At 37.8% G+C, this 23,993-nt stretch overlaps 2 protein-coding genes across 2 annotated transcripts; one reads left to right on the forward strand and one right to left on the reverse strand.

The window, feature by feature from the left end:
* Positions 1-7,314: 7,314 nt before the first annotated feature.
* On the reverse strand, positions 7,315-16,294 carry stx7l (syntaxin 7-like). The gene is made up of 10 exons (XM_010795197.1): positions 16,198-16,294; positions 14,340-14,431; positions 14,139-14,208; positions 12,813-12,903; positions 11,611-11,748; positions 10,391-10,437; positions 10,222-10,312; positions 10,045-10,117; positions 9,356-9,438; positions 7,315-8,715 (listed from the first exon to the last, which is right to left on the reverse strand). Exons 2-10 carry the CDS (start codon positions 14,422-14,424, stop codon positions 8,620-8,622), a joined length of 774 nt encoding a protein of 257 aa, XP_010793499.1. The 5' UTR covers positions 14,425-14,431; positions 16,198-16,294; the 3' UTR covers positions 7,315-8,619.
* Positions 16,295-18,607: 2,313 nt separating this feature from the next.
* On the forward strand, positions 18,608-21,090 carry LOC104966070 (UPF0762 protein C6orf58 homolog). The gene is made up of 8 exons (XM_010795198.1): positions 18,608-18,936; positions 19,155-19,241; positions 19,330-19,403; positions 19,611-19,715; positions 19,863-19,981; positions 20,381-20,522; positions 20,618-20,714; positions 20,805-21,090. The coding sequence occupies exons 1-8, from the start codon at positions 18,639-18,641 to the stop codon at positions 20,954-20,956; spliced, it is 1,074 nt and encodes a 357-aa protein (XP_010793500.1). The 5' UTR covers positions 18,608-18,638; the 3' UTR covers positions 20,957-21,090.
* Positions 21,091-23,993: the final 2,903 nt, after the last annotated feature.

The raw sequence follows: 23,993 nt of genomic DNA on the forward strand, positions 1-23,993 counted from the left end.
TCCATGCTTGATTTGTTGTGGCACTTTAAATATACCCAAATGACTGCAGTCCCTCCAAAGAAAATGAAAGCGTTTTCACATTCTGCTTCTTACTATCAATCATAAAATGGCACCTGATGGGCATACATTTTTTATTTCTATTTTCTCAAGGATTGTTTGCGTTTCTCAGCCATTTCAAGAGGGTGGGGTTCAGTTAAAAAGGATTGTTGTCATGCAGTTCTGTGCAACAATCAGGATTTAGTCATATTTGAGTTGATTTGACTGTGTTGTTGTGGGTTTGTTTCCTCATGGGCCCATCACTGTTTTGTCCAAAGATTGTTTGTTGTTGATATTTGAATATTTAAAGTCATAGACAAATACTTGAACGTTGAAAGCATGATTTCAGGGGCTATACAATTAAAGCTTTGCATTGATTGTTGATGTTTTTCACATAGACTATCCAGTTATGTGAAGTTAGTCTCCTCACTCTGCTAATTCTGTATCATTTTTGATAGACTGCTCTAAACATCAAAACATGTTGGACTGCATGTAGCCATCACTATGGGAGACCAACTAAAATAGAAAATTATGTGCATTTTGTTTCCCTCATTACCTAAAATGGTGTCGTTCAGATCGGAAGCCATATTCTGCTGCCATGTTTTTCCTGCTTCATCCAGACCCTCCAAGTGTAGCTGTAGTTACACAGGAACTTTAACCCAAATCCAAATTCCACAAGTCCCTCTACGACAAACACCCACAATTTATTACCCACCATTATAGAAACCGGGAATCAAATACCTACCAGTGGACAAACCCAGACTCTGATTCCTATGGTCCCTCCATGGTGAAGCCCCAGAGTTACCGCTCCATAACAATAATAAGAGCAGCAGCTTGCCGAGGCCTCGATGCCAGTGTCCACGTGTGTGTCTCCGTTTGTTTGTGTGTATGTGTGTGTGGTCTGACCAGTGCCCACATCCTACCATGGCAACAACATGGCCACCTAGGAGACATACATCCATTCCTCACTAACCTCCCTGCTTTCCTCCATCCCTACTTCCATCCTTCATTCCCACCAACGGCGACGTGGCTCGACGTTATGACGTGCGATGCGCTTCACAAGGTCACTGTAGTTTGTCTTCCTACATTTTTCCTCTTGGTTACGTTCGCCTGTGCAAACGCTCCCATACACTTATAGGAGATAATTTAAGGTGAGCAAACCAGGATGATATTTAACTTGTTCACACAGGATCTGAGAAAACATATTTGAGGTGGGGGTTGATGAAGGTCACCCTTACTTTGGCTATTGTTACAAACGAATAGTTGAGGAAATTATAACACAAATCATGGTCCAAAATCAGCTCTAACCTTTCGTTTTAAGGTCAGTATTTAAACCACAAAAGGAACAAGTTGGAGAATGTAAACAGTAGAAGATTGGAGAGTAAGGATATCTTACCAGCCAAGACTTGTAAAAATACCACTCTATCAATGCAATGTGGAACACAGAGGCCTGTTAGACATTTACAGCAATGGCTTGAGCATATGTAGGCCCTGAGGGAGGAACAAGTGATTAAATCAAAAGCAGCATTTTAGTCTTTCAGATAAAAAAAGGAAATGTTTAGCCACTTGGTTGGAATGCATCAACTGTACACCCAATGTTCACACATGACATGCTACTTTCTACTTCTACTCCGCTACAATTCAGAGGTAAATCGTATACTTTCACTCCACTACATTTATTTTGTACCCTTAGTTACGTTACATATTTGGATTAATAATGTGAAATATAATCAACACTTTATAAAACTTTAGAGTTAATTCACCAGCTACCGTGCAGTATACAAAGTCAATCAAACTAGCTGCACCTTTACCAGCTTTGATAAACACATTAATCCATCAATAATTATAATCAAAACATATATAATTCTGAAATGCTCCATCTGCTGAATGACTACTTTTACTTTTGGTACTTCAACCATATTTTGATGCTAATACTTTAGTACTTTTACTTAAACAACATTTTGAATGTAGGAACTTTACTTGTAATAGAGTATTCCTACACTCTGGTACTTCTACTTTTACTTTAGTACAAGATCTGAGTACTTTTCCCACCTCTGCTACGCACCAACATTACCACTATTTTGAAGCCCAATTTTCACACTCCTTGTAGCTCTGTTGTTCCCTTGAGGGAAATAGCTAGCCTTGTGGATGCTTAATTCTCCACTATGTTAAGCTAGCTGATAACATTGTCTGTGTGTTTGGAGCTGGACATGAAGGATACAGTGGGATTATTGGATCTGTATAGCTACAAAAAAGTTGCCTGTTGCAGCTGAAAACACGGCTGATGAGAGCGAGATTGCAAATGAACCAGAACAGTGCCTCATTGGATAGATTGCATAAAGTAAGATTAGCTTAAAAGATTCTCATATCAGAACAGACAAATGATCAGATATTGCATGAAGCAGGAAATTAAGCTGCACCAAAGAGTCCAATTACTTCTATTGGAAGACCTACATTAGTCACTTTGGCGATTACAACATGGGTTGGCACAATTCTTTTTTTGAAAAACAGACAGATGGTTGACTCTTCACCCCTTTGGCATCCTTTGATATGGAATGACCAGCCACTTTGGTAAATATAAGGATGCCACGTGTAGTTTACTGACATCACATAACACGGTTACTTGTTATTGAAGTTCAGATGTTTACCAAAGATCCCACCAGCAGTCCAATTTTGCTTTAAAAAAATCTGCACTTGATGTTATTTATTTATTTGTTAGTCATTGCAGAGGGAATAAACAGCTCTGCAAGTGTACTGAGGGTTTCATCAGTGTGCAAACTTTGAAATAGCAGGTGGATCATCCTGTCACATACCTGAGAGCTACTTCCTCTTCAGAAAAATATCAATATTTACCAGAATGCATAGAAGCCTCTAAATCGAAAAAAACCCTTACCCACTAGCCTGTTTTTCTGTTCTACTGCCAGTTGTCATCCCACCAGTGCCAGCTCTTCCACAGCTTTTTTGATGACTTTTTTCAAAGTATTACTTTTCTGAGGGAGTACTTTGGGGGAAAGACATTTTGACAGCAAACACTTTGCATTCCTCCTGCTGGACTAAAGCTTGACTCCAAAGTAAAGTTTACATTCCTGCTACCGGGAGGAATGCTGCCCTCTGGGGACTCGGACCGGACCTGAGGGTTACAAGTCCGGAATCACGGATGGAGGCAGTGATGCTCAGTTACAGGTCCGTTTTCAATATGTCAACAACACTCATTTACAGTTAATGTAATGGTTTCACTTTGTGAGGCCGATCTGCAGACTTAGAGTAAATGCATGAATAGATCTTTTATTTTTGTGTATTATAAGCATTGATACAGTGATCATTTTTAGCCACTTTGTCATTTTTGGTAATTGTATTAAGCAAGCTATTAACTGAGGCTAAATTGAACAGACAAACAGTCAAAATGTTGGTATCCATTCAACTAATGTAGCAACCTTTAGTTTACATATCAGTTCTAAGGATGATGTGCTCTTTGGCATTTAAATGATGTCATGGTTGTCCTGAATGAGAGCTGACATCCTGTGGGCTTTTAGCTAACCCTAAAAATAGTGAGTGCATCTGCAGCCATAGATACAGCACTGTGGATGTGGTTTTATTAAGAGTAAGGGAGGGAAGAGGAGAAATAGGACAGGAGATGATTCCAGTTAAAGACAAGGTAAAACGATTTCAGCAACCACAAAAAAAAGAGATAATCTACTATTCTAGCTATTAGTACTCCATCTGATGATAATCATTATTAGCTGATCTGCACTCAAGGACAGTTCTGCATGATGGATGCTGCTGCCAAGGGGCTGGAAACTGAGCTGGCACTAATAAGGACAGTCCAGACTTTGATCTAAGCTAATTAACATGGATCGGACAAAACATTCTCACTCAGAAGAGATCAAAGACTGGATGTGATATAGGTCTAATGGAGTTTAGTAAGGTTTGTTTTAATCCATCTACAATATGAGATGTATAGTTCTAAAAACACATCTTCCTTCACAGTGGGTATTGATAGTATATTGTGTGCCTATTGTACAATTGTACTTATAACAATACCAGGTAATAGCCTCATATACAGTAGTTGTGTGTTTTGGGCTTATTAGGGTTATGGCAGCAGTTCCCTACTGCCCTCTGCTGGAAGCAATGATTATCTACAATGATCCAGTGAAAGGACTTTTTTTTGTGTACATTTCAGGATTTACATGCACATTTCAGGATGTATAAAATTGATGTTATATAAGTGCAAGTGTTTTTTTTCATAAATCATGTCGAACTCTATCGTGTTCTTTTTTGTAAACATCTTAGTTTGTTACTGGGTCCACAATTTGACGTTTGTGTGGTTCTGTATGTTTCGTTAGTCATTTTACTGCATTGCTGCATTCAATGTATGTATGGGTTCAATGTTCTCTGTGTATGTCATACTGGACTGGAAAATGTACCGTTTACAGGAAAATGTAAAAGTTGGGATGAAAAGAAAACGTATTAGCTGGAGAATTGCACATAATTCGTTGTGTAAGTATCTGCAAATAAGCTCACTTATATTTCTGAATCCATATCTGATCAACCTTCAACTAAAATACCATCCTTGAAAAACACAATTTCTTAAGTTTTGAAAATTTTAAGTCTTTTAAAAGTATGTGTTTTTTTTTAATAAATGTTTATATGGACTGCCTCCCTTAGGGGAATTCATCCACAGAAAACACACTGGACGCTGCATTAGGTCAGAAACCAGAGGAGACTGTGAGGTCCACCGTAGACGGGCCACTTTTGGACAAAATGTAGCCTCCCAACTGAGATTCGGGGTTGTCCCACTCTCAACAGCTTCAAAGGTCAACTCAGAGAATGGATGAGAAACAAACAGACGTGCAATCACAGCTAAATGCACTTTAACACAGGGGTATCTCCTCTTGCACTTTAGGTAGCTCTTGTATCTTCTCTGGCACTTTATATGTCGTTGCTGCTATATTGTATTACCATGTCATGAAAACTTGTGTATGCTGTTCTTGCTCTTTTGCACTTTTTTAAATTTTTGCTATGTTTGTAAAATGTAATTTTATTAAATGTTTTATGTGAGGGATTGCGGATGGAAATTAGCTCAAAGCTAAATCTGGCACTGTTACAAGCTTGACACATTTGAATGTTTTAAGTGCTCATTATTGTGCATTGTCCCTGCCAAATAAACGATTAAATTAAATTAAATTAAATACCAGTACAAATTATAATACACTATGCGCACTACTAAATACTTCAGTTTCTTAAATAAAAGAGTTGTGCCTCTTCCATTATAATAATTGTTCATAGTTTCCATAACGTTTGGATTAACCTATTCAGGTGCTAGCCTATTCCTTTAAAAATTACACACAAATGACATGAAATGAAAACAATGAAACATAATATTCTATTGGTGTCTAACCCTCTCTAAATTCCCCCTGAAAGTCAGATTCAAAGTTAAAATAACAAATCAAGAAGAGCTTCTTTCAGCTTACTCGTGGAAAGGAAAACAGAGCAACTTGTTGTTTCCTCCAGTTATTTTTCTTATGACGCATTAGACAGTGAGCTCAGTGTTTGCTTAGATTTGAGTGAAACTCCTCCAGTGAGTCACATTTTGCCATTATCTGTAATCTTCTAAAGCGGTAAAAACAGCCTTGGTGCTCCTGACACAATATACTTTTGTAATAAAGTATAGACATACAAATGTTATATAAACCTACAACACTGCTTTAATTCATGTTTGCTAGAATTCTGTTTATTGTTGTTGTACATTTTTCTTAAATGAGGCAGTCAAGTGAATGTAAATGAGAGATGACGTTCAACTGAAAAACAATGTAATAATTTCTTGAGTCTCTCATAGCCCCTTTTGCTTCCTCTGCAGAAACTTTGCACCTGGTTAAACTTTCCTCATTCCTCTGCTAGGACATTTCTGTTTGGAAGGAAAATCCTGCTTGGCTCTTTGCAGCAGCCTGCTACTTTGTGTGTGTAACCAGACCAAAATACTCCCTGTCATTCCTCACTCTGCCAAGGAAAAGCTTTCCCTACCGCGTCACAGCTGTCTGTTACTTCCACATCCCAATCCAACTGCAACACTGTCTGTTCTGACAAATACAAGCTAACTCCTGTCGGCTCCTTCATCTCATCCTGAAACTGACTTTCCTCAGTACGTGGAAACAACAAGATGACATGTGTTTTTTTTATACCCCTTTTAGGCTAGATTTCACGAGGTGTACCACAGGGATCTATTGTTGGTCCTCTTTTATCATTAGTATATCTTTTATGTGGGATAAAAAAAAAATTGGTTTATGAAATTTAACATTTAGATTTGTACTACCTTTGGCTTTTACAATGAACAAGGTATATACGCTGAGCAGTTCTTGTATGCAAAATGCTGAGTACTGTTCTAAGGAAACAGGAAGATGTTCTTGCGTCACAGCCAGAAAATGTTGATGACCATCTTAAATGCGCAACAGCAGTTGGAAATATCATGCTTAGAAACACCACTTTGTCTGAAAACGACATGTTGTGCAACAAAGTCAACCACTAGACTATGTGTGCTTTCTTTCTTTTCGGTGATATATGTGTCCAAATTATGACTGGGCCTAAAAACATAATGTTTTGACCCCACAGAAGGTCAAAAATGTGGTTTTCCAGAATCACCAAAGGTAAAGGTTTAACTGTTATCTACTGATGGATACAAAGCTGTTTTAAAGCCATTGTTCTATTTTCAGGATCTAAGGTAAGGTAGTCAATGGTTGCTGAGGGGTCACTTGCACCTGAATAAATAAGCAAAATGTGAAAGGTCCTGCACCCTCACTGTCATCAAGCAACCTGCCAGTCCCTCTCAATTATGTAACTTTGAATGTGAAACTAACTACTGAATGAAAAATATGTTGTTCAGAGAAACACTGTGGAATAGCCAAAATGTTAAATATAAAACGAATAATGCACTGTATTTTTTTATTTAGATGAATGTCGTCTTGCACCACCTAGCAAGGTATAATATTTAAAATTTCTGCATTACAATGTAGAAAAATGATTTAACCCATTTTATATATTTTTTTGAGTCATTTACTTACAATATCCCAAATGATTTAACCCATTTTATCAAGGTAATAGTCTGTATCTTTCACTCAGTGTTGTTGTCTGCCATAAGCTGTCATAAATCTATGTATGAAACCCCATTTTCACTAAATACTTTTTAGAGATGGAAGCTTTTTCTATATGTTTTACCAGAAGAAAAAAATGCAGTAATTGGAGGTCCAGTAGTCCTAATCCGAAAAACGAGCTGATGAAACAGAATCCAGATTATTCATGTAATTTATTCAACACATGGTAGGCAGCTAATTACAAAATATACATATGATCGGAAATGTACACGTGTTATTAGTGTTTGCTGTCACTTACTTTGGTTTGGGTTACAACAAATGTTGTTTCTTCATGAACAGAATAAAGAAACATATACTGTTACCGTAGGGAATTGTCAAAAGAAAATGTACTTTTTTCCCGAGTAAAGCCCCGTCAGGTGTTTTCACTTAATGTGACTGATTAGACCCCTCCTCTGGTCGACATAGCTTCGGCCCTCCTCTGACTGAGGTCTAATCAGCCAGATAATTGAACAAACCTGTTTGATGTTCAGTGCCTTTAAAAAACAATTATCCCTAACTGCTGTAGGTAAAAAAAAAACATAAACCACAACTTTAACTATTACATTTTGCACTTACATTATTGATGTCTGGGACGTGAAATGTAATTTAATACGATTTTTCTTGACGTTCAAAGGAAACACCCTACTCACAGTACTTGGAATGATTAGTTGACAGTGGAGTGTAATATAAGGTTTTAATCACAACATTTAGTTTGGGTATGTACAGTATGAATTGATTGATCATTAAAATAGAACTACAGGAATTTTTATTGGATTTAACACATTTTTTTTGTTGTATTTTTTTACTTTAAATAGAGGATAGAATAGATAAAGAGTGAACTGCACTCAGAGCACTGCATTACAACTTTCTGATTGCGATTTGGCTAAAGTGTACTATGGACCCAGGCTAGCTTTTGTTTACTCTGAAGTTTGCATATTGCACTTGATTCATAGTTTGGTTGCTGAGTAACGTTTAGCATAAGCGTTTTTCATATCTGACCTCATAAAAGAAACCAGCAGCAGCAAAACAGACACGTGCTGCTTCATCACACCCAGAAGCATTGTCTCTATTGAATCTTATTTAACTTACATGTCCGCCACTGAACCCAGCAACACTCAATCACACGAGGAGTATAACTTTAAAGCTTTCCAGTCACAGTAAGTCATGCATAAATCAGACTCAAATGCATACATACAGCTGTTGAGAATAATAACGCTGCCTGTGCTATTTTTGTTTTCACTGTGAAGGAGTTTGCAGTCCTGTAAATACAGACTGCCACATCTTAAAAATATAATCAAGTCCCAGAAAGACAGACAGTCCCAATGACTCCCCTCCTAAGGGGGGATGAGAAAAAGAGGAGTAGGGGAGGAGAGGAAGAATGGTGCTGTTCATCCTTTCTCCATGCTGATGACAGAACTGAAAGGTGGTGAAGAAGAAGGAGAGGAAGAAGAAGAAGCCCTCATTTCTTGACAGCACCCCAGATGATGAGTCCGATAACAACAGCAACTACAGCCAACACTATCATCAGGATGCATATCTTCTTCCGAGAGCTCCGCTTCGGGGGGAAAGAAAAGGACCAGTATTTATTTATTTAATAAATAAGCAGTGGTGGAATGCAGCTTAGTACATTCTAAATATTTCTAATATTTTAACTATGTCACCTTAGAGGTGGATCCTTTTCACTGCAGTGCATTTGTTTGATAGCTTTAGTCACGTTGCAGATTTGGGTTATGAATACGAAATATAAACTACAGTATATGTTATTATTATATCACATTGTACATTTATCATTAATAAAAAATAGCTCCACATTTACACATTATAACATCAATATTATAAACTAGTGATAAAATATATGTTAGTCTAAAAAGGACTACTTTTGGTATTCTAAATATATTTTGATGCTAACACTTTCATTCTTTTGAAAGACTTTCGTTTGAAAGACAAGATTTTTACACTGTGGAATTACTACTTCAACAAATTGAAAGATACATACTTATTCCAATACTGTAAATAGGTATTAGACATTATCTTGAATTGATTGAAAACATTTATTGTGGATGTACTGTAAATGTTTAAAAATGACTTAACCTCTTAACTCTTAACCTCCTTGTTACTCTCCTTGATCCTTTCCTTACTCCCTTCTTTTCTTTTCTTTTCAAATCACTGTGCTCTTTGTCCTATCTGAGATGTACCTGGTATTCTGCAGCGCGGGCCAGCTGTTGTGTTGCGCTCTGTACGTGCACATCAGCGCTCTCCACATTGGCTTCTATACTGTCTGCACAACACACAGGAAAAACACAGTTTACGTGCCGCAGGTGGGAGGAAGGGAGAGAACACGTGGTCCAAATCTAAAAACTTGTATTGACCCTGTCAACACCAAGGATCCTTTGGAAAAGGTCATGGGATTCATTTTGTTTGTTCATTATTTAAAGCAAAGCAAAGCCAGGCAGCTTTGTTTGTTGAGCATTAATCATAAAACAGCTCTTTAAAGTCGAATAACAAAAAAGCACATAAAAGATGTATAATTTAGTGACAAATAAATACAAAAGGTGTCCTAGGGTTTAAATAAATAACTAACTCAATTTATAACCTTTGATTTAGATTCAGAAATAAGAAAGTTTAAAAAGTATAAAAAAGAAGATACATTTTAAACCATTACAGGGTATACTAGTATGTAAAAAAAGCCTCTGTGCTGAAGTGCCTTAGTAAGAACTGTGTTTCTCTGGACATGTTTTGGGTAAATATGTTGTTACATTGACTAAAGGTGGCATTTACAAGAATGCTGTCCCAGCCCACATTCCTCTTGTAATAAGTGTTTCAGTTTTAAGTTGGTACATTATTCGAGGAAGAGGAAGAAATCTAAGGTCAGATGAGAGCTTACCGATCATGTCTCCCTGCTCGTGGACCATCATCCCCAGGTCCTTGAAGATATCATTGATATCTGTGATGTCCGACTACATGAAGAAGAGATGATACCAAAACATGTGAAAGGGAAATAAAGAGCTGAATGAACATATAAGTGTCCATGCTTCCATTGACATTTGATTTATATTCACACCTCCAGCTGCCTGATGGAGGACTCTCTCTCCTGGATCAGCCTCAGGTCGTCTTCAGTGATGGCTTCAGCCTGGGCCTGCACCTGGGAATCACTGTGGGGACAATACAATCATTAAAAAAGTAATAATGATAACAGAAACTATATTATTGATAATAAATAATGGACCTACATGAGGAAAGGGGGCATATTTCCGAAGCCATCATCCGGCTGTCCTCCCTGTTCAAGGAAATTAAAAGAGTTGAATAGACATACTTTTGGGCTTGCTGTTGCAAACATACTGCAGAGGATGTTCTTCACTGGGGTTGTGGGTCAAGCAATGATTTGGTGTGTACTGGATGCAATAAAATGTACAGCATTCTTGATCAAAATACCTCTAAAAGTATAAATAGTAATAATCCATGGTACCGGTATTTATTTTAGGCTTTTCCAAGGGTTCAAAGCACTTTACACTACATACAGTATTGCACATATTAGACATGTAATACATTGCATACTGTGGACGATTCCCCACAGGAGCAATTTAGGGTGAAGTGTCTTGCCCAGGGACACAACGGCATGCTGACTGCAGTGGCGGTGAATGTGGGATTGAATCTGTGCTTCCCTAATTGAGTTTGAAGTTTCAACAATATTTCACATCTAAATATGTTTGTATGGGGACAAAGAGTCAGCTTATTTTAGATTCCTTGACCATTTAAAGCATTAACGAACCGTTCCTGCCTATTACCATGAACAGCTATACAGATAACCTTCTGTGTAAAGAGATAAGCAGTGTGTAAGAGTTGCCAAGCATTCAGGCTTTCCCTAAGGGAACTGGTGTCGACTACAGTTGCATAGTGATAGAGCTTTTCTGTGAACTTCAAATTCAAATAATGATGAATTAAAGATAATTACTTTTGTATTTTAAGTATGTATTTTCTTAATTTGGTTAAGTTGCTGAGTGCATGGAGAAATTCACCTGGAAGATGTTTTTAGTCCCATTCATTGATTGTAATTGCTGAAAACCTGCTCACTTAAAAGGGCGAAATAAGTAAAATCACCAAAATGATAATATTAATCCAATATAAATGGCTAATGCGAAGTTATATTACCTCAGTATAACTACATTTTGAGAAACTAAGATGTAATGCTGCTTGTTGTTTTGTTCTTTTTATATCTTTATATTAAATGGATGAAATTGTTTATCTAACTACCCATTTGTTTGTCAAACCTCTGCACTTTTGTATTTGGATCATTTTTGTATGCGTGTTAAACTGTTAAAAATGTGCATTCAAAACTTTAAACATGGAAAAGGATTGCAGTTTGTTTAGATAATAATGGCCCAAAAAAAGGGTTTGGTAAATGGATTATAGTCCGCTCACTGATTATCTAATCCTGTTATCTAATGCTCACCGACACCCTGGAGCTGGCTCGGACTCTGGCCACAAACTCTCTTTCTTTGTCGGCCGCCTGCCGCTGCGTCTTCTGGAAGCTGTTTAGGGCGGCGGAGAACTCATTAAGCAGGCGCTCTTTCTGTAGCTTTCTCTGCCGCTAAAACACACACAGAACAACAATGTTAACAGAAAAGCCCCAGGTTGAAATCTGTGTGAACAAGCAGGTAAATAATGAACAATTAAAATCAAGGGAGAGGTTTAGGTTGCGGTCGAATTGTCAGTTAAGTGTAGGAACCTTCCTAACGGAGTGAAATTACCCGGAAGTACCCAAGTGGCCGTCATGATAAGAGCTGAATTCTCTAGAGATCGTAGGAAAGGAGGTTTGAAACTTCCCTTATAACCTCCTTTAGCTTAGGAAACACTGGACCTTCCTTTGGGATTACGAAAGTAGAACATGCTGCCCCACAATGCCTTGCGGCCGCATCATTTACCGTGACACAACATTCGAAGTGCTTTGTTTTGAACGTTCATCACTATAATAATCAAAAGGAGAAATATGAACGTTAGTTTTCAGTGAATTTCTCAAATAAAGTCAACATTTCACAGTGTTTACTGAGCTGTGTGGGGTTTCTTAAACTTTTTAAAAATGTTTAATGGTGATATACACAGTGATAGGTTGAGGATTAACAAGTTTAATAAATACGTTTGTATTTATTTTAAGATCTTTTCATACAATCATACGTATTGGGATAATTTGTATTAATGTGGACCGGAGGGTGAGGATGACAAGCATAAGTTTCACTTTACTTTTTTATTTAAATTCCAACCTTGGTCATGAAGAAAATATGTTTCTCTGTTGTCCACGTTCATAAAGCATAAAAAAACACCATCAGAGCACGGTGCAAAGTATCTAGATGCGTTTACAGTAGTCTGCCGTTCTTAGTATACGTCCATGTAGTCCGCTGTATAGAGATCTGTAGTTTCCCCACAACAGACGCACATTCATGACGTCCGCTGGCGCATCATAAATACGTCAGAAAGTATAAGTGCAGTCGGATTCTCAAAGCACCGCAGTCTCTTTTACTAAATCCTTTTGAATTCTCCTATCCACTATTCCTTAACCCTGTGACGTTTCACACAAAGGTCAAGGAATAGTGGATAAGAAAAGACGATTGGAGCTGATTTTTTTGACAATTCGACTGCAACTTTAGAGTTCAGCACCTGATCGGGGCCAACAGGAAGTGCACTGAATGCCTTGATGAGTCTGTCAGTGTCCTTCGCTAGCTGGTTGCCTTGCTGCTGTTTCTGTTGCCTGGTGAGCAAAGAACATCATTTCGTTAAATAAAGAAGATAACATTCGACCCAAGATTCAGTAGCCTACCAAGTATAAGCAGTCTATTGGTCTGAAGAAGAAACACATCCATAACTGTGTGTGTACAGTAGTTGACAAAATTAGCATTAGCCTGTGTTACATTTCAAATCCTCCTGAGAACCAGTAAGAAAAAAGTTTAAAATGTATTTCTTTTTTTTGATCACACAAGTCTTTAGGGTGGTATAAACATAATGACTAACAAAAACTAAAAATATATATTTTTTTTTTTATTGTGTGTCCTTTGTAGAGGACATCGGGTGTTAGTTATGCAAAGCATAGTATACAAACAACATTAACATACAAGTGCATTTAGACAACATTAGAGCACAACAACTCAATGCAACACATATTGAGCCCTCATTTGTAGTACTCCATCCTTTTTTGAAATGAGATACATCTGACACTTGAGGCACTTGATGTATGTTTTCCCACTACATCCGTCTGCCATGAACCCTACAGAAACCTACGTGTTAGTTTTGGCCCATAGTGGACTCCAAATGTTGTGTTGTGTAAAATGGGGGAAATAAAAAGTTAGCAAATAACCATGTCCTCCTCAAAGGACATTCATAAAAACATTTAGTTTTAGGTCAAATAAGTATTACACTGCTCTGAAAACTCACTACACTAACTGCTAAGATGTTCCCTTACTATAATTAATTAAAATATTGAACTCACAACACTGGTAATTACAAAATTACAACTTACCATTTCTCTTTCTATAAATAGTGCTTGTGTTGATGGAGGCCATTTTGAAATACAATGAAATTATCTTTTTCAAAGCCACACCCCCACATATGGCATATGTTTGAAAAGCCCAGGATGTCCTCTGTGGAGTACAATTGGACTTAATGCTGTGGCATGTATAACCTCAAAGTAATGGACCTAAACCCAATGTGCTTCACAGAGGACAAAAATCAATGGGTGGGTCTCTGGAGGATAAGCAGTTTATTGGTCTGAAGAAGAAACACATCCATAGCTGTGTGTGTACAGTAGTTGACAATATTAGCATTAGCCTGCGTTACATTTCAAATGCAATATGCGCAACCAACTGTTACATTTTCTTTGGTTGATCACTGGACAACTTTCAGAAAGAAATTCGACTAAGGTGTATCTTTTCTCCAGCTGCATTTTTTACTAAGATATTGAATATAATAGACCAAAAACCACTAACTCACAGGGTCTGTTGTAACTTGCTGCTGTCCTGCTCTGTTCCCAGCGTAGAAACGGCCCTCTGCAGCTCCGAGGCTAGGGAGGAAGAGAGAGTGCATACACTGTTTATCTGTTCTGATGTATCTCCATGTGTCGACCATCATTCACATATTGGAGTAAGCTGACGATAAGACTTCTGTGTATAGTGTGTGTAGTGTGTGTCTTACTCAGCAGCGTCAGCTTCTGGATGCTGGAGCTGATGTTCTGAACCAGAGTACTGGGGTCCTCTGGATTCCCAGCACGGTAGGCCATGATGGAGCTGTGGAGTAACACAAAAACATTATGATGACAGAGTATTGTATTTCTGGGTGCGTTGTTTTCTGTACCCAATTTGCCCAGAACAGTTATTTTATCACAATATGTTTCATTCCTTGATACCTTCAAGCTGTCAATCATATTACCAAGTATGAAGTATTTAAACGATGCATGCATTTGTTTTTCGCCAAATCACAGCAAGTGTTTTTTTATTTAACATGACGTGTGATTGGCCCAGATCGTCCATTGTGCGGTGAAGTCCAATGATCTTTGTGTAAAACTCTTTGGATGGTATCATCATTTTTAAACAAAACACAGCAATAGCAAAAAGCTTAAATAGCCAAGAGTCACATCCAAACATTAGACCCATACATGACGGTTAATCTCATTTACAAACTGTAATTTTCTTTCATATAAAATTTGAACATATTTTTTTATGAATGAAGAGGTATGAGAAGCTAATCCGAAAGAGACTTGTCAGTATCAAAAAAAAGAAAGAAAATAAAGAAAATAAAGTGTTAGTAGGCCACTGGTCTAGAATAATATTAATCTCGCTGTACGCTGTGCTGTATTACCTTGACCTGGGACTAGGGGGCTTGCCCATTCCATTTAAAGGTCACCTATGCAAAATGCACTTTTTCATGCTATTTTTTATACATACATATGTGTCCCCTCTTTGTTAAGAGATTCGGAATTTTTCAGGAAAAAATATTTTCTCTCTTTTGGTCCTGATCCATTTATCTTTTAAAACCTGTCTGAAAATGAGCTGATCAGATTTTGGCCACTCAGTGATGACACAATGTTTTTTTGGGTTGTGCAACCATTAGCCAATAACCAACCTAGGTAACACCCGTCCACCTTATCACCTGAATCTCCTCTTTAGAGCACCATTTTAACCAAACACTTCTGCAGGGGGCGTTGAGTTTGGCAGTGCATTTGCACTTAAAGATACACAAACAGCACTTTTGAAACAGGGCTGAGACAGAGGGGTTTATGGCATGCTACAATCAGGGCCGTCCCTGGCCAACTTGTGGCCTCACGCAAGTTATATGATGAGGCCCTCTGTGTCGCGAGCGTCGACGGACGGACGCAGCTGCTAGTGGATGCTTTTAATTAGACATTTGCTCTTGTGTTTGAATATAAGCCTAGCTTTTAACAGGTTTGGGTCAGGATTGTTTACTTTAGTGCAGTCAAGCAGACTTCCTGTAGGCTACTGACTCAAGAGAACTCAAACCATGACCAGCATGAAAATCAACGTCTGTCAAGAAAGCATAGGTTATCCAGCCCTGTTATTGCTACGGAAGGAAACACGTTTGCTGCTTTAACTAAAGCATAATGATAAATTGTATCAAACTGTTCAGTTTAATTCAACGTGTTGCACCCTCCCTGTCTCTGTGTGTATGTTACCCTTTACTACAGTGGCTGTCAACGAAAGAAATGCGGAAATCACATGAGCTTTCCAATGACAGGGAGAGAAGAGCATCATTTATAGATTTGTACTACTAAGGCACTTATTAGTAAACTGGTTAAAGTTTTCTTTATATGTACAGTGTTGACTGGGGGTGCAGAAGGCATTAAGTTACAATCAAAGTCGCAGCACAATCTGAAATGTTTTCTCTCTCGTTTCCGGTCAGAAAAATACTTTACACTATTGTCGTTGCCCCTAAACAATTAAACGGCATCATAACATAGTATCTATCTATCTAACCCGGCAGTGTTGTCAATCCTTGCTAAACGTAGAGCTAAATACTCTTAAAGTTTAGACTTTACCTTTCTTGTGGCTTGCAGCAGCGATGTGTTTCCTGATTCTCTGCCCCTCCCCCGTCACATGATGTCTGTCAGCAGTGCAGGCAAAAATCACCGCCATAAAAAAATACTAAAGGACTAAAGAGATGGTTATATAAAAATATCAGAAGAAAAATAAGTGAACATAGATATTATGACAATATTTGTATTTACCTGGGTACTATTATTATAATAGAAACCGCATATTCCTACCAAATACATGTAGGAAGCATCTCAGTGAAAATGAAATAACAGTTGTATTTCTTACAAAACGTGATGCCTCCCTCAGTCAACAAATTAATTTAGATTAATGAATGTAATGATGTATTTTTTGGATACTGTCTTGAGGTCAAATGTCTAGGAATCCAAACTAGAATTATTAGAATCACTGTTTTGTAAGCTAAAAATATAATTAGCTAAATATAGGTCAAGCTAGTAATCAGGCAGTTTCACAGTTGGTGACAACATGACTGGTGGTCCTGCTGGGACCGTTGTAACACGGACCACAAAGGGGAGAAAAAGAAGAGAAACCGCTGTCCTCACAGACACTCCTATAAAAAATCAACTCGAGGTTGAGAAAAAAAAAAAAAACCCAAAGAGAAGCAGGAGATTCAGGACTCATCAGATGAAGATGAAGCTCAATACAATACTGTGCCTGGAGAGCTACTCAGGTCCAAGGAGATCTGGCTGCACTGTTGGCCCTGTAAAGCCTGGGCACACAAGGACTGCACAGACTTTTACACTTGCCACAACTGTGAATCAGATTAATTCCATCTGGTGTTCGGTTTTAAGCTCTGTTCATTGTTCATTGTTTGTTGGAGGATGTGTGAAACCCCATTCAAATCTTGCTGCCTTAGAATTTGACAGCTTTCCCTCTTTTTTGTCATAGTGGGGAAACAGGTAACCGTTATTAACATGTTACAACCTTCCCTGGCATGTGTTACAACCGTCCCTGTACACTGGGATGGTTGTACTGTAACAGTTGAGTGACTGTATTTAAATACATTTTCCAACCTGCACTTATTTCATAAAAACACTTAAAGTGTAGTCTAAATGTTCTTTTACTAATTGGGGAAAACCCAAAAGGTGTTACAACTGTCCCTGGTCTCCCCTAATTTATTTGAGTATTTTGTTTATATCTGATTTATACTAATTGTTTGTGTTACATAAAAATATTTGAGTTACAAAATATCAGTTTTTCTTTTTTTACAGCATTTTTTTATATTAAAATACAAAACACTAAAATGGTTCTTGGTATTAGCACCAGCTCAAATTTAAGCAATATGAAAATGCTGCTTGTTTTTAAACGCATATATGTAATATCGTAATTAAAATTCCTTCATACTGAGGACATCAAAGTTATTCTTTTTTATTTGTAACCTCGTATTTCTACCTGATCAGAGAAGCTAAATTATACAATTGTTGCTCTGGTTCAGAGAGTTCAGGTTTTTTTGTTGGGGACATTGATGATTGACTATTTTCTCTTAAATCTTTGCTTCAGCCCTGCATGAAAAATCTGTTGACCTTGGATAAGGATCGACGTAAGTCCAAAAGAGGCAGAGATGTTTTCAACATCTTTGCCCTAATAAGTGCAATTTAAGATACCACATTATGTGTGCTTTCTGAGGGCAGGGGAGGACAGCTGATGGTGCAACAGCACTTAGAAAGATTCCACAGCCTTATATTTTATAGACACACAAGAGGAATCACATTTTCTCGCCTGGAAAGCGAATAGGAAAATTCCTCCCATTTTCTCCAATAGATGTCCCATCTAGAAAGCATATCATCATGTTTCCCCCGCCTGATTTCTGTGATGTAATAGTCTTTTGAACTGTGGTGGCCCAAAAAAATCTGCACCTCTTACTCAGGGTCAGCTCGCACACAGTTTGTGATCATTCACATCTGCACAATGTGGATTTACCTCTTGACCGATAGGACATTGGTTTTATCTTGTTTTCAATCTGCATAAAAGTTCTCTGGGTTCAAGTGACTTAATCGAGCTTCATAACAAGAGGATGTTTCATAAAGTTACATGGGCCATTTTGAATTGGATAAGATTCTCATATCCTTTTTTACAGTGAAAAACATTATTGTGGGCGATTGGATCAAGTCTGATTGTTGAGTTGACTGTTAGCTCTCTGTTGTTGTCTTATTTCAAATTGACAACAACAGTACAATAACAATACAATATAGAGCTACCTTTGATTTTGTGTGTGTGTGTTAATATAATGGGGTGAATTTAGGTAACTGAGTATTTGGATAGTGTTGAACAGTATGTACACACATCCTCTTATCTGTCAGTCTTTGAAGGTCCATTGAACCATGTCATGTGATTTCTCCATGCGGGTCAGAATTTCAAGTATAAAAGACCTGTTTTTATGTGACTGAAGTGTCAGTACAGGGTACCCTCTCCTAGATCTTCAGTCATGCTGCGTCCTGCTATCCTCGGCCTCCTCCTGGCATGTGCTGTGTCTCTTAGCAGCTCTGCCGTAATTCTAGAGAATGGCATGCCCGTCCTTTGGGTCCACACGGCTGGCCAGTTGTCCGACCTGCCGGTACAGAATGACATCCTGAATCCCGACCCATGGCACTTCCTTCACCGTATGAGTCTTTACCGACTGATGATAGCTGCCACAGACCCGTTTATGGGATCCATGGGGACAAATGCCACAGACAGTCCAATCTGGGGACTTCCACTGCAACTTGCATGGATGCTAACCTCAGGTAAGAAAACTAATATTTTTTGGGGAGGAAAATACTTAGTTTGTTTCCTTCTCCAAGGTGAAAGTGGAAAGCGAATCTTTTAACCAATATAATGAATAAATAACCTATTGTAATTCCTAAGACAAAGTCCTATAATAAGCAAACATAACAACAGATTGCCACCAGCTGCCACCATCGACACACAAACTGATGGCCTTATGTACAATTTGTATCTGCAGGGCGTCTTGCTGACCCAACCGGGGCTTCAACCTGCGGCCTGCAAACAGGAGATACTATGTGCATTTCTACTGAGAGCTGGTGGAGCTGTAAGTTTGACAAACACGGACCTACTATACATACAGTAGGCTACATACACATAGAAAACATAAACCAAGCCACTTCTTTTTCATCCAGGTGTGAACTACTTTGTCTCTGCACTGCCCTTCCTGTCTGCCGCACAGCAGGGCTTCATGGGAGACGGACTTCAGGTAAATTCACCCTAAAACATGCCAGTGATAGTTGTTGAGATTTTTCAGTCTGTATCATCAGAGCAATCCTAAGAGGGCTAGCATGGCTAAAAGAAGACAATAAAAGCAGCATTCATGGATTTCCTGAATAGTAGTAACTGCTAATAGTTGGGATATTTTGATCATGATGAATATGATTGTAATGATAACTTATTTTGATACTATTAGGTCCAGATGCAGGTACCCGAAGGTGTACTGGACTATTGCACCACATATGCTGATTGTTTGAGTCGCTACCCTGACGCCATGGGTAAATGGGATGCCTTTTTCCAGGTACGTGAGTTACAAATACAAACAAATCCACATAAACATCTTCATGAAGCAATGCACTAGTGAACACTGTTTCATTTAGATTAATACTAGCCTGTCTTCAGCAACCCATTGGAGTATCTCCCTAATGTTGTCTGTGTGTGTTTAAAGGGTCTCAAGGCTGCAGCTGACTCCCCTCTCCCTGAAAATGAGAAGAAAGACTCCCTCCTCGGCCTCTACTGGGAAGCACAAATGGCTTCAACTCATGCCTCTGCTGCATGCAATGCCAGGTAATAGTTTGACATTTTTGGATATCACACACTTTTCTCAAGACTTTCTTAAAGACTGGCTGCAGTGGGGAAGCAGCTAGCTGGGCCCTGTTTAAAGCTACAAAAAACTACCAGCAGCTCCAAAGCTCAATCATTACTCTTACGCTTTAGTCTTGTTTAATCCATGAAAGATATGTAAAAAAACACAGAATTCAATCAATCACATTCAACATAAAATGACGGACAATGAGTGACTTTCAAAACAGTCCAGCTGTTCCTCTCTGTTCTTAAAGTTTACACTAAGCTAAGCTTGATCTAGCTTGGCATACAGCATGTCAGAAAGTTATTAGAGAGTGGTATAATTTGTCTTAACTTGTGGCAACAAAGCCAATAAGCTGTCTGTTGTCTCCTCTACTCCAGGCAGAGCCACTTCTCCGCTGTAGAGTTGTCATTTGCTAAGAACTGGCTAAACTCAGCCGAATACATTTCTGCAGCACATTTCCAATCCAACTTGGCAAACTCTGCAATGTTCATAACCCCTCTTCCAAGTCGTATTTTAAAGGTACGTCACTACAACGGCAGCCAACCCTTAAATATATATACAGTTTAAATTCCTCTTAATTTACCCAATTCCTGTTTTTTGTCAAATGCAACTAGGTGGATGACCAAGCGCCTAACATAGCCGACTTGAGTACGGAGGAAAACCATTCACTTTCTATCTTCTCCTGGATGTCCAGAGCCAACACTCTACTGGGTAGGACACACATTATATTACATTATAATGTAGCCTTCTTTATTGCATGCATGAGTTTCTAAGAATGACCATGATCATCTAATCTACCAGGTGGGAGACTGGTGACTATGTGGCGCGGTGCCATGTGTTCAGTGACCACAAGAGAAAAAGGCAGAGAGATGCTCGGGCAGCTCTTACTGGATCCCACATTCGCTACAACCACTTTCCTTTCAATCGTCACAGGAATGGCTACGAGCTGCTGAGATACAGAGAGAAATCAATTCGAATGAATAAGTCATAATCACTTTTTCCTTCTGAAAGTTAAATAATCTGTTTTGATTTGTTATATTTTTGTTCTTGTGAATATGTGTTCCACAATAAAGCCTCAACAAACCTATATTACCATTATGCTATACTCTTCCTTTTAAATATTGTCATTAGACATTCAATGATGATAATATGTGGTACAGAAAAACACTGGTTTGAATATGCAAAGAGAAGATCTATTATCCAACGGCAATCAATATATTATTTTATACCAGGACAACTACAGTATGTATACTGTATGTGGGGCTATGGCAGTAGGGGCATGTAAAAAATTACATTTTCAACACCTCTCTAAAAAAAAAAAGAATATTTTTATGTTCTAAATAATTGTATTCGACAAAGATATTAGGAAACATTTTATTTTTACTCCACAAAAAAACCAAGAAACTAGTTTTCTAAATGATGATGCATTGGTATAATAAATAAACTAGTGTACAGTTGTATTACATTAATTCATTTGTTACAATTTAAAAATCAGTGTTAATCAAATTAAGAGGATTAGGGCCACATGAGAACAAAAAAAAAAGGTTTTCTTTATGTAACCCAACATTTATTTCTCATGTGGCCCTAATCCTCTTCCGTATATGAGATATCATTTGGAGAGAGACCATCAAGAGCTCTATTCTCTACCAATGGCGCCTCCTTGTGGTAATTTGATGTAAATTCTAACCTAGCGTGGATTGTCAATGGGCAAAGTACAAAACCATGTAAAATTCCCACTATTTGATGACATACATATTAGAAATAACACCTATAATATTATAATATAAAATTCTTTGCTAAAAGCTGACACAATCTGTTTGATGTCTGCAAATGAAATTCACATGCTTGTAACCGATTATTAAGTTATTTTGTATTCCTGGAGAAAACATCCACACATTGTGCTAAAAGGCAAACAGAGAGGCCATATTTTTGGGGAGAATGATGTTCTATAGATTATATTCAATTCATATCAGATGCAGCCCTCTTGTCCAGAGCCATACAAACACTGAAAGCCTATTTTCAATTCGAATTCACAACATTTCAGTTTCCTGGAAATTGATTATTGAACGGGAACAGAAACATATATATACAATAGTATTTCTGTGAATATAAGATAAGTGGAATCCAATAGATAACATTAAAATAAACAGCGTTAATGAAAAAGTATTTATTTCAACACAAAACATGACATTTACTTTAACAAAATACAACACACATGTTGAATCACTGTAGGTGATGACATCACAAAAAATGACATCTAAGACATTTTTAAAAGGAAGACACAAAGGGTCATTATACCGCCATGGAGGAGCACAATAAAAACCCTCTGCATATTATTAACATCATGTACTGTATCTATTCTAGCCCATGATTGTCTGTGGAAAAGCAATATCAAATACAAAAACTCACAATAAAAAAAAAACACAAATGCAGATTGTGATATCATATGAAGGCCTGCACACTGTGTGTACTTTAAGGGCTTTATCTGTTAATTTGGAGCTTATTCTTGGTGGTTCCTCTTTTTTTGAATGATTATTAGATTAGTGCTACTTAAACTAGTTCAGTAAAAAAAAACATAAATTAAATTGATGTGGCATCGAAGATACGTGACCAATTTAACATATCAACTCTTAATCACTTGGTAATACTAATCCAAAATGTCTAAAATTACATTACAGTCGTACTGTAACTGCATAAAAACTTTAATAAATTCTTATATAACCTGTTTAACTTCCAGGGCTCACTAGTAAATACTCTGTCCTAAGGACATGTATATGATTCACCACACTGTCTGTTCACAAGTCATGAATCAAGGTTTGATAATACACACACAGCCCTGGTTGATTTGAGGCAGTGGTTCCCAAACTGTGAGGTGGGGCCCTCTGGAGGGGCACTATAGGGGGTACACATTTAATGTAGAGATAGAAAACCAAAAGGTAAATAATTCTCTTCACAGCAAATTATTTTGAAATGACAAACAAAGGTGCAACAGTTTTATTGGCTGTTCACTAAACTCCTCCCCCCAAAAGCAATTGTCCCATCACGGTTAAGCAACTGTTACTGGGTACCTGTAAGGACCATATTGAGTATGTACAAAAATACATTACTCATATGTTTAGGACTATATTAAACTGCTAATATGTTCCAAGATAAACTCAAATTGTCCTACACCCTGTAATCAGAAAAACAAATGCTCATTGTTTTGCGATTAGAAAGGAGCTTGACAGACCGGAAGTAATATTATGCTAATAGAATAGAAAGTTACTCAGGGAGGCGGGGCTTAGTGAAAAGTCAATTGTTTTGCTGTAAAAATTGCTATAGAGTGGCGAAGTCACGCCCATCTACTTCCGCCTCATGGGACCTTATTCCTATTTATTGAAGTCAATGGAGAGAGAAAGATTATCTTTCGATCCCGTTTGAATTGTGCCACGAATTACACATATGATGTTTGTCAATCTTAAAAAATAATTTCCATGTAAAAAAAGTCACAGTTTGTCGTAAAACTGTTGAAATATAAAACTATGAAAAATACGCAACTAGAAAGACTACAAATCCCAGAATCCCGGTCCCGTATGCTGGATCTTACGGCACCGACTAACTCCCCTTTTGTGTATGTACAGCTCTCAACATGCCCAGACTTGGAGTGATTTTCACCTCTTTTAATACTTTTCACCTCATTCTGAAAGAAAGAAGTGAAATGTGCCAACTTGACTGTGTGTGTGTGTGTGTGGTGTGAGACGGGAGATGTAGTTCATTGAGCGTTTCACACAAACAAATGTGTTACTTCACAGTTTTACGACACATTTTTGCAAAATTATCTTTTAAATCGACAAACATCATATGTGTAATTCGTGGCACAATTCAAAGGGGATCGAAAGATAATCTTTCTCTCTCCATTTAGTCTAGGACCTNACAAATGTGTTACTTCACAGTTTTACGACACATTTTTGCAAAATTATCTTTTAAATCGACAAACATCATATGTGTAAT

Source organism: Notothenia coriiceps, unplaced genomic scaffold (assembly GCF_000735185.1).
Source record: "Notothenia coriiceps isolate Sejong01 unplaced genomic scaffold, NC01 NC01_scaffold00037246, whole genome shotgun sequence".
Taxonomy (NCBI): Eukaryota; Metazoa; Chordata; class Actinopteri; order Perciformes; family Nototheniidae; genus Notothenia; species Notothenia coriiceps.

Bases quoted from the DNA above. Each gene is read 5' to 3' on its own strand.
- stx7l (XM_010795197.1), bottom strand. From the start codon at position 14,424: ATGGCCTACCGTGCTGGGAATCCAGAGGACCCCAGTACTCTGGTTCAG. The intron at 12,904-14,138 runs GTGAGTTAGTGG...TTTGCTCACCAG, and splicing joins AGCAAGTTACAACAGACCCT to GCAACAGAAACAGCAGCAAG. The intron at 10,313-10,390 runs GTAGGTCCATTA...TTGTCCCCACAG, and splicing joins AATATGCCCCCTTTCCTCAT to TGATTCCCAGGTGCAGGCCC.
- LOC104966070 (XM_010795198.1), top strand. From the start codon at position 18,639: ATGCTGCGTCCTGCTATCCTCGGCCTCCTCCTGGCATGTGCTGTGTCT. The intron at 19,242-19,329 runs GTAAGTTTGACA...TTTTTCATCCAG, and splicing joins TACTGAGAGCTGGTGGAGCT to GTGTGAACTACTTTGTCTCT. The intron at 19,404-19,610 runs GTAAATTCACCC...TGATACTATTAG, and splicing joins TCATGGGAGACGGACTTCAG to GTCCAGATGCAGGTACCCGA.